General features: G+C 42.8%; 1 protein-coding gene across 1 annotated transcript in view; it reads left to right on the top strand.

Moving 5' to 3' along the window:
- The first annotated feature begins 959 nt into the window (after positions 1-959).
- Positions 960-11,323, top strand: part of AKAP13 (A-kinase anchoring protein 13) — a 73,484-nt gene continuing 63,120 nt past the window's right edge. The window contains exons 1-2 of the mRNA XM_058811803.1: positions 960-1,040; positions 10,835-10,916. Of these exons, the coding sequence (XP_058667786.1) occupies positions 960-1,040; positions 10,835-10,916 (163 nt within the window). The remainder of the gene's footprint in view (positions 1,041-10,834; positions 10,917-11,323) is intronic.

Below are 11,323 nucleotides of genomic sequence, written 5' to 3'. Positions count from 1 at the left end.
ACGTCCCTTTGCTCTCAGTCTCGTTTTGGACTGAGCAAGCACACCAAGTGCCTGCAGCCAGAGGTGGAAGAGGCTGGCAAAGAAAAGATGCTGCTTTTCTTTTTCTTCCCCCGCTCCCTCCTCTTTTTTTTTTTTTTTCCTCTCAGTGAATCATGCTCCCACAACTGCAAAGTAAATTTGAAAGCCGGGAGAACACTGGTGCAGGACTAAAAAGGCAAGCAGTGACGTCCCAGCCCAAATCAGGAGGGAGTGGCTTTATTTCATTATTTTCTTTCCTTTTGCCCAGTGCTGTCATTAGAAATTTAAACTTAACGCAAACCCAAGCCGTCTCGCCCGGTGAACAGTGAACTGACTTGGAAGGAGGAAAGTACTTTTTTGTTGTTGTTTCTTTCAGTGCATGAGGGCGTGAAAAACAAAACACTTTGGTGACAGTATTTGCGTTGGATACGGAGATTGGTTTTTTTGGTTTGTTTTTGTTTTCTTCCTGAATTAGACCCATCGTGGCTGAGCCTACCTTCTGCATTTCCACTTGGAGTGTCAGTATTCCTGCTGCACACATCTGGCTTTTGTTCTCTTTTCGGGCAGGATTTTCATTCTGGTGCTTTTTGGATATCAAAGTTGTCTGGAAAACATTTTTTTTGTTATTATTACTGTAACAGGAAGGCTGATACCATTCTTAGCAGTTGCAAAAAAAATAATCCTATATGTATAAAGCTGTCTTCAAATATCTTTTGTTTGCTATAAGTTCCTGCATTGCCTGTATAAGCAAATCTGTTCCGAGAAGACTTTATCAGCCGGGCGCAGCGCTGGGATTTTCGTTTTCCTGTTAAGAAGCTCGGGCAGGCTGGTGTGCTGAGACACAGGGACTCCTCTGAGCACGGATGTGAGAGGTCTGGGGCTGTGGTGAGCCCAGGGTTCATGGTGGGCTCTGCTCCTCTGCTCCCAGCTCTTTGGACAAAATGTACGAACGCCACAAGAGGCGATACAGCCTGTGCGACATCTCCAAGGTGGACAGGACTGTAGATGTTGTGTTGTTGAAGGTATGGTGTTTGTATATATTTATTTATGGGTTCCTTTCCCTTTCATATGTCAATCTGTTCCTTTCTGTGCTTATGTCTCTCAGGGTGATGCAGTGGGGAGGGACAGGTGGAAGAGCTCTTGCCCTTCAGCATGGAGGTGGTTTTGAATTTTATCAAACCATGTCATATTATTGTCATATCATTATCTCTGCAATTAAATAATCTCTTGTGGCATGCACTCTTTGGGAGAGCTCCCTGACCATCTTCCCTGCCCTCTGCCCTTAAACAGTCCCTGGTTTGAAATCCCAGCTGGGCTTTTGTGTGAGGGGAGAAGGCTTTCCATTTCCAGTGCTTGCTTTTTGAGATTGAAAGGCACATGTTCTCCAAAAGATGCATTCTGCCAAAAAAAGGCATAGTGGATGGATCCTCCTTTGCCTCTGTTTTTTGTTTGTGTTAGAAGGGTTGCTGTCAGTCTTGTTGTTTGGGTGTGATTTTGTCTGAGGATGGGTTGGAGCAAGAATCAGGAGTGGCTCTTGGCTAATTGTCCCAGTGTGTTCCTCCTCTAATCTAAAATTAGCAAGTGCTCCACCAAATGGCACAATGGCAGTCTGGGAATGTCCTGTCTCTGTAACAGCTTTGTGGAGCTTCAGCAGTTTCCTGGCAGAGTGGATGGAAATAGGAGAGAAGCCAGAGGGACTGCAAAACACAGCCCAATTCAGAGACCTTAACTGCTGGAAGATCATTTCCTTTCCCTCTCCCTTTTTCTCTTTTCTCTTCTTAGCTGAAGTAGTGGGATTCTGCATGATCATATGGCTTCCTTTTTTATGATTTTTGGTTCATGCTCTTGTTTCCAAGTCAATATAAGAAGATATAACAAATTTATTTTCAATTAATTCTTGTTCTACTTTATCTGCACTAAAAGAGACCTAGCTCTTGTTACCTTGCTTTATTATGAATGAAAGTGCTTTCCTTTAATTCAATGTACTCAGTGGTTTTAGTGGCACAGATAGCTGTAAGTTGTTTTCTCTCCCAGCTCAATTTTTTTAGAGTATTTTAGACCTCTGAAGTTACTAATGCTGGTTGAGGATTGAATCCCATGATACTCAGCCTATAGACACAGTATAAGTCATTAAAAATGTTGTTGCATTGTTCATACACTATTTCTTCCACAGAAATAGTGTGTTTACAATTCTTAATAATTCTTGGGAGGAGACCTCTGATAATTTTGGTTGCCAATAAAAAGCACAATCTTTTTCTTTATGAAGAGTATCTGAATGCCTGGGTTAAAATACAATTCACTAGAATTATCCAGCTTCAGTGTTTCTGATGTCATCAGTTCCTTAAATTAGTTTTTGTTCAGCAAAGCTTAGATTTTATAACAAAATGTGGCTCTTATTAGTTCCAACTGGTATTTTCCTAATTGAGTTTCAGAACTGTGGGTTATACTGTCTGTTCCTGCAAATGACTCAGTGTCCATATATGTGTGCGTGTGTGCACGCATTGCTGCTCCCAACATGGGCTGTACAGCCTGCAGATGTTTAAAATAGGAGGGTGCTGGTGACAGCTACAGCTACAATCAACTCTAGCTCGATTTTCAGTCATCCTCCGTGTTTTCTCTGGTTTCTATAACATAACTGGTAGATGAAATTGAATTTTGATGACCTAGGGATCCAAGCCAGCGCTTGAGTGCGTCAGTGGCAGATCATCTCTTGACGTTAATGGGAGCTGGATCAGGCCCTTAATGAGGGAGCTGGGGGTGGGGCTTCTGTTGGGTTTGGTTTTCATTAAAATACTGAAATAAAACTGTATCTTCTCTAGGCCATTGTATTTTAGGGAGTTAAGAGGACAGGGTTTCTTAATATTAAAAAGCAAGTACATGTCGATAGAAAAAAGCGCACCCAAATTGGATCCATCAAGAGTGTTTGAGCTGATGAAATATTAACAAGATACCTGCAAAGCACCAACCAGCTTTCAGTTTGGCTGCAGGTTGACTCAGACAAGCTGACATTTCTTGAGTAATGGATGAATATGTTCTTTGCTTCGTTTTAAGGTAGGGAACTCAGTGATCATAGAATTGTTTAGGTTTTAAGGACCTTTAAGATCATCAAGGCCAGCCATTAACCCAGCACGGTGAAGTCCACCTTTAAACCATGTCCCTCAGTGCCACGTCTGTGCATCTTTTAAATACCTCCAGGGGTGGTGACTCAGTCATGACACAGGAAAGAAAACCAGCTGCTGAAAAAGGACAATGGGAACAAGTGGTGAAGAAAGCATTTTGGATGCTTAATGTTTATAGATGAGATTATATTTGCATTGATTGCATCCATTCTTAGAAAGAATTGCAAAAGAACTTTTGGTTCCTACCCATAATTTTGTTATCTGAAAGGCCACTGTCTTGAGACTCAATTTTTCCATGTTTAGATTGAGCCTGAAACAGTGGCTTGTGAAGTTATGAAAAAAATGAACCTCAGCAATTTTGAGGGTTGATGCACACAATTATTTTTGGCTTAAGCATAGTTTCCTCCTCCTCTCCACATATGAAAAAGCAAGAGGCAGCAGGTTACCAGCAGTGTCCCAGTCCCTGCTGGAGGTAGGACTTCATCCTGGGAAGAAATTCCTTACTGTGAGAGATGTGAGGCTCTGGCACAGCTTGTCCAGAGAAACTGTGGATGCTCCATCCCTGGAGGGGTTCAAGACCAGGCTGGATGGTGATTTGAGAAACCAGGGAAAGATGTTGGATTTGCATTATCTTCAAGGTGCCTTCCAACCCAAACCATTCAATGATTCCATGATTGTGTGTCTTTTCCTGGCTGCTGCGGCAATGCAAACTCAATGACCTTGGATCCTGAATTTACTGAATGCACGAAAGCCTGGATGATGCAGAACTGACATAAAAATTTGCTGTCATCGTTCCTGCTGGGTTTGCATTGTAGCAGATGAGGGAGAAGTTGTGGGGTGTGTGGGATGTCTGCTAGTCTGAACATTTTGCTGAGCTCTGAGCAGCTACGTGCAGGGTAAAGCAGTCTGTGCTATGTTATTGCAAGCCCAAAATGGGAAGTCTCAGTGTGCCCATGTGTGCCTTGGCAGCCCTGTCTCATTTCTATGTTGTGCCTGCTACCACAAATAAAACTACAGGGACAGGATACAAAAACCACACTGGCTGGCACCTTGCAGATAGATCCACGTGGAGTCAGACAGGCATTCAATGGGGATGAACAGGCAGTGCTCTGCAAAGTTACAGAGTAAGAACTGGGCTTGCTTTGGGCATGGGAGACTGAATAATCACAGCTGGGAATGTTTTCAAACAGTTTTTGCCTATATCTGCATTTCACCTCTCTATGTGAATGCTGAAGTTGTTAAGGGTAGGCATCAGGAGTAACTTTTTTCACAGCTGGGGCAGTGAGGTTTGATTTTTCTGCTTTATTTTTCTGCCTTTCAGATGAACCAATCCCATTTAGCTTCCAGCTAAGATCAGAACATTATTAATGGAATTAAAACCAGCATCAATAATTAATCATGGTATTTTGAAGTTAAAAGGACAGCACTATTAATTGGTTTTTCTGCTTCCTGGCTGCTCTGGTAGCTTTACCCCAGCACCAGGAAAGATGCTCTGATTGATCCCTGCCTACCTAAGGCAAAGTGCCATTTATAACATCCTAAGCTAAAAGTAGTCTGTGGAGAAGTCCCTGAATTAGTTGGAACTAGGCTTCCTTACATTTTATGTTGAAGTTTTTCTTCTTTATTATCATATAAGCAAGTTCATTTCTTCTCTGGAGTTGTTCTGGGGAAGGATATGCCCAGCTGATGGGTATGTGGTGTTCTTCAAACTTTGTGGCCCTAAAATGACTAAACTTTAATCCAACATCTATCTCTGCTATTCTGGATGGATGTTGGATTCTAGACACAGAAGTGTCTTTAGAATGTTGTAGAGAATTTTTGAGTTTTTCTGTTTGTGTCTCATGTAGAATTACAAGTGAAAGGGCAGCTTAAATGAAATTATGTGTTTTCACATTAGACACATACATGTTTGTGGGAATTTTGCTCCCATATTAGCTAAGAGATGGGGATTTTTGGGAAAGAAAATGCTGTTATTTTTGAAGCTTAATTGAAGTCTGTTGACTTTTAGTTTTGCTGGTGGAAGACATTGCAATGCCAAGGGCTGGAAAATGTACTTGGGGCACACGTTCCTTTTCCCTGCTGGGACATTGCTGGGGGATAAATGCACTCTAGGAATTTCGTGTTGCTCTTGCACCATAAAGAGCCAATTTATTCAGTCATGTAACATGTCCTGTGCTTGTAGGAGCCTTTTTTGGTGAAATCTTTTAATATAGTTTTCTGTAGCACTGCTGGCTTGTTACTATGCAAAAGGTCAGTTTGGACCTCCTTGAAAAAATGTCCTGATATGGTGTCACGGCTCTGTAAAGATAAAAGACTCAGTGTAGCATATTCACAGTGCTAGAAGAAAAAACCTCCATAGAAATAATTGCAGAGATGCAATTATTGTTGTCCCTTTTGGCATACATTTGAGAATGTCTTTGGGTTCTGCATCTACCTGTTAATATCATCCCACAAAGCTAAGAAAATACACAGGGAGATTACCATAATAAAAATTTAAACAAAAAATAAATGTGGAACTTGCAAGCAAATTGATACGTCTGCTCTTAATATTGTCTGGCAAGATGATTGCCAAAGCAGTGGTTGCTGCTCTTGATGTGAGTTTTGTGTGCATGGAGTCTTTCTGCAGCAACAGATGTTGAAGGAAAACAGTGGAAATTCCTTCCCCAGATGCCCCATCCTTCATGCTCCTTTTCAAACGCTTTTGGAGGATCTTGAAAGGTGGTTCTTGTGAAGGGGGTAAATCAACTCTTGCTTCAGTTTCTAGTGCAGGAATTGCAGGCAACTGGATAGTTTCATTGTAAATGGAACTGTAAAGTAAAAGTTGTTCAGCATAAACATTGAACTCCAGTTACGTGTACAAATTTCTTTAATCCTATATGAAAGTTTCAGGAACGGGAAATTCCTAGAAAATAATTACGATATACATAGAACTTTTAAAAAATCATTGTATAATTTCTGCTTATGAAACAAATTAATTATAATTGAATTTGAATTACTGCTTTTTTCTACTACTTTTATTCTACAGTGGATATTTAAAATGGATATTACTCAGTGTGGTGCACAATTACTTAATGACACACTAAGCAAGCTACAATTACTCTCCTAAATATTTTCCTATGTGCAGTAGTATCTGGTTTTAGCTGCAAGGTAGATCATAGTCTGGAAGCTGAGGAAAATAAAAGGAGAAAAATGGAAACTTGCACATTTAGGACAAAGTTAAAATAATATGGAGGGAAGATGAATCTCCAGGGATCTGCTAGGAAATGAAAGTTAAAGTCATCTGGTTCCTTGTGCTCTGGAGATGTTGATTTATATCACGACCAGCGAGGTTGACAAGTGCAAACTTTTGCAATAGCAAAAGATTTCCTGGAAGGTCAGTGTGTTCTCTTTATTGTGAAATGGAAGGCAAGAAGAGTTAAAATAAAACCAGAGGGAGAGAGAAAGGACTCTTCCATGCTGGAGATAGGAGCCAGGTAGTCCCTGGCCCTTGTGATGCCTGTTCCTCCAGCATACAGCTCTGCCCTGGATATTGTTGGAGTGTCTTTGAGAAGGAGGTCCTGAGCCTGGTTTTATGGGCAGGCACCACACTGCATGGATTAGATAATTCCTTGTCCAAGGGGAGAGGAAGGAAGAGCCTGGGAGTGGAGTGTGGGCTCACTCACAGTTCCTGTGGGACAGAGGATGCCTCAGCCCAGGGTGTCTCACAGTGTCCAGTGCTGTCCTTTTTTTATGCATTAAATCACATCAAGTTTCAAGTTCGGGGTCTGCAGGAAGAGTCAGGAAATACCTGTGTGTGCCCAGAAAGGGTAATGGAACCATCTGCTGCTCGCAGCTCCAGCTGGTGTCCTAAAGGCATCTTTGAACATTTAGCCTGCTGGAGTTTCACCGGCAAACAGAAAATCCTGCAGGATTCAGTTTTTGGTGCCTGGGGATGTGCTTCCATGATTCATTCTGTGTCTGAGCTGCAGATAAACACATTCAGGCTTCTGTATGGAAAAATTGCTGTTTTCTCCTGGCATTTCTTCAAGGGCTGTGTATTGAAACTCTGTTCCCAGAGGCTGTTTCATATTCCCTCTGCCACTGGAACAGCACTGCACCCTCTGCTCCTGCTGCAAAGACTTGGGATGCCTGGAATCAATGAGTTATAATCAGTGTGGGCAAGCAAGCAAGTGTGGGGCTTTTATCATCTTCTGTGGCCACCAGCCTGTGGTTCTGTCCTTAGGCTTCTCTCAGCAAAACAAGAAAATGGGGGGAAAAGGGAGGAATTTTCTCACATGCAATGCACACGTGTCTGCACAATCCCAAGACAGCCTCATTTGAAATTTCTCCATACTGGTACATTCCCCAGCTCCTGATGTTTAGATGCTTTTATAAAGACAATTTCCCCTCCAGCTCTCAGTGTCTGTACCTGTAGTCAGTAGTCCTGAGTAAATACAAGCAGAATTCAGGTGTTGAGGAGGGATCCCAGTACTCAGTGTTGGGCTGTGGATAGTGGGGTTTGTGTTTTGAGGATCTATGGACCACCCAGTTCCCTGAGAGCAAGCAGTGAAACTCCCTCAAAGCCTGTCTGGGCTCGTTTTTGGCCCAGGGAATACTTGTATATAGTAGTGGTTTCCTTTGTTTTTGTTTTGATGGTGATTATTATTTTTCCTCAATTTGGGCTACTGAGATAAATATTTAATTTCTAATGTTTTATTTTGTACATAATCAAGGATATCTGAAGCAGCACCTTAAACCTCATTGTTACTCTCTCATTACTTTTTTTAATAGAGAAAAGCAGACGTTTTCAATACTTGGCAAAGCCACAGGGCTGAGGAGAGAACTGGCTGGGAAATTGGAAAAATGCTCAAATCTTTTTTGAAAAAATGCCAATGTCTATAATGCATTTTCAGTGAATGACTCAATTGGTTCTATTAAAGGAAAATATATAATGTTAATTCAGCCTAATATGGCTTATTCAACAGACAACTTGAACCTCTTCCTATTTTGCTTTCTTACTGCTAATTACTGAATGAGATGTTTAATTATTCATTTCCAGTAGTGGATACCAGTATAAATCAGGAGCGGTTCCTTTGATTTTGATGGTGATTTGTTTATAATTAAGAAGGGTCAGACTCTTCTTAAGGAGGAAGGAAGGAGGTACAAGTCAGTCAGGAGGAGACAGAATTTGATTTTGTATCTGAAACAGGTCATTCCTTCATTTGTGTGGACTTGAGCACATTTGCATTTGTCCTTCTGTGTGTGTTCAGCCTCAACTTCTAGATATAATAAGGTATAGGAAAGTGTGGTGCAAATTTATTCTGCTTTGTCTGGAGAGAAAAGAATAACAGCATGGTATTTATTGACTTTACAGTCATCAAGTGTTATTTATTGACTTTGCAGCTCTTTTAAGACTAAAAAATAATAAATTCTGTGGTTAAGTTTAGATGCTAAGGTTAGATGCCGCACAGCCTTGCTGAGAACAGGGAGTGTCTTCTATTGAAAGAATCAGAACATGACCCACTGTCCATGCAACAGTTAAAATGCAACATCCTTGTGTTACTTTGGAAAGCAAAAAACACATTGTTCTGAAGTTTTGCTTACAAATCCTTTTTCAGATTTAAGATTACTTCTCTTTTCCTCACTGCCTCTCATTTAATATGGATGTATTGTATGTAAAAGGGAGAAAATGGATACACAGTGGAGCAGAGGTGCAGGGAACACTGGGATCTTAGATGTGTGAACATAAAGGGGTGTGATGGGGTCTTGGGTGAATATCTGTATAATGGAGTCAGGGAGTAAGAGCTACAAAGTGTACATCATCCCTAAGGAAAATAGCCTGCAAAATTCCATGGAGATGGCAGGTACTTCCAGGTGGGACATGCACTGAGGTCACCCCGAGACCTGACTCTGGTAGAGCTCAACATCTCCTTCACCTCTCCTGGGAAACTCCTGCTCATTTTTCCCCTCTCAGAGCTTCTGTTTCTTCCTTGTCTCTGTCAGCAGGAGCTGCTGACTGGGGAAGGTCATGGCATCCTCTCCACTGGAGGATTTTAAGGGCACAGAGTTGGATTAGGACCTCTGAGATGGTAATTGAGCCTAACTTGGTGCAGCAGCAGGCAGGGACTAGCTGACCTGTCACAGGCCCTCCCAACCCCGTTTTGTCATCGCACAAGTATGGAGGAGGACAAAGCCCGAGGAAGAAAAATGTGCTGTAGCAAGGAGCTGCCAGGTCTGGGGGAGTGCAGGGTTGCCTGTGTGGTGTGGAGAGCAGGAGGTGCTGGCAGGAGCCCCTCGGGTGACGGGCAGGGGACGCAGCCAGGGCGGGGAGGAGCCAGCCAAGGGCTGCAGCAACACATTCCATGATCTCAGTGAGAGAGGAAACAAGGACGTGGGTCATTAGTCAAAGCAGCACGTCAGGTCAGGGGTAGGAGAGGCTTGGTTTTAATTTATTTTAGAAAATAAATAATAAGAAGGCAAAACCAGTGTGTTTCATAGCATAGGAGGAAGGAGAACGTTGAGGGGATGGGAATTCAGCAACGGGCTGCAAAAATAGAACAGGGTCATGGAGGAGATTTGAACATAGGTCAGAGGCTAAAAGGAAATGTTAAAACTTTGTTATTTGAAAGGTAGGAAAGGAAATTATTTCAGGAGATAAAAGGAAAGCCAGAGAGAGGATAGGAGAAATACTTGTCATATAAAATCAGGCTAAGTCATCCATTTCAGTAGCTTTCTTTTAGCTGCAGCTTAACACGTGAGATCCTGTGTGTTGAGACAGGTCAGTAGGGGAAGTAACTTCTGGGTTTTTGTGGTGTGGGACAGGTGAGATTTGCATGCAGTTGACAGTAAGGAAAGGCATTTGGCTCAAAGAAATGGCAGAGAGAGTAAAGGGACTTCCAGAGTCTGCCAGCTCTAGACAAAAGTGATGGGAAGTGAATGTTGGGTGAGCCAAGGATTGTGGATAGTCCAGCAGACTTCTGAGTCAAAATGTTGGACAGCACAACCCGAGTGAGGAAGATGAAAGCACAGGCAGAGGGAGGAGGAGGCTGAGAACAGATCAGTCATCCTTGCTGAAAGACTGGGAGTCATGGAGAGGGTGAAGGACGGGGTGAGGTGATAAGGGCTGATGTTGAAATAAACCATGTGATATGTCTTAGTGTTAAAATGGGTGTTTCTATCGTCGTCATTTCAGTTAATGCTGGCCCAAAGTGCTTCTGGTTCTCACCATGACTTGGGCACTTCCCAAGCCCTCTATTCCACATCACCAGAGCACTTTGCTATCTCTGAGCTAATTATCTGTACAGCAGTATGGGTGGTAAGGAATTCCTATTCTGTTGGTAGTGAACTGAGGCTTAAATCAGAAGAGTATATCCCTGCAGTCCCGCTACAAGTGGAGGTGGGACTTGAGGCCAAGGTTATCCAGTCCTCTCCTAGCAGCTTAAACACTGACTCATCCTCCCTCTGATCTCCTTCCTTGAGCAGGAGCCACCTTCAAATCAAACTTTCCATAGAGAAATAAAGGGTTTTGGCCTATTCTAATGGTTTGTTTAGCGATGCAGAAATAAAATCGTATGTTACTTTTGACATTTTTATTATTGGGAAAAAATTAAGCCATAACTCTGAATCTGCTGGTTGATGCAGAGGGGATATTGGAGAAGAAACTAACAGGGGTGCTGGTGAGATGGCCTTTCTCTGATGTGCTGTGATGTGTTTTGCAGATAAACCGTGGGAGCTGGTGTCCGCTGGAGCCGTGTCCTGACCCCTCCCTGCTGGAGCGCAAGCGCACGCGAGATTCTCCAGGTGAGCCACACCAGCAGCCCCCCTCCCCACCTTTTCTGTCCTTCCTGTCCTCCTCCTCACCTTTTCTATTCCTCCTTTCCTCCCTGTCCTGCCCAGCTTTTCTATTCCTCCTTTTCTCCCCATCCTCCTCACTTTTTCTGTCCTCCTTTTCTCCCTGTCCTCCTCACATTATCTATCCTCCTTTTCTCCCTGTCCTCCTCCTCACCTTTTCAATCCCTCCTTTCCTCCCTGTCCTCCTCCTCACCTTTTCTATCCCTCCTTTCCTCCCTGTCCTGCCCAGCTTTTCTATTCCTCCTTTTCTCCCCGTCCTCCTCGCCTTTTCTATCCTCCTTTCCTCCCTGTCCTCCTCACCTTTTCTATCCCTCCTTTTCTCCCTGTGCTCCTCACCTTTTCTATCCTTCCTTTTC

The sequence above is a fragment of the Ammospiza caudacuta genome, chromosome 10 (genome assembly GCF_027887145.1).
Source record: "Ammospiza caudacuta isolate bAmmCau1 chromosome 10, bAmmCau1.pri, whole genome shotgun sequence".
Lineage (NCBI taxonomy): Eukaryota > Metazoa > Chordata > Aves > Passeriformes > Passerellidae > Ammospiza > Ammospiza caudacuta.
This window is presented reverse-complemented; position numbering and strand designations above follow the sequence as displayed.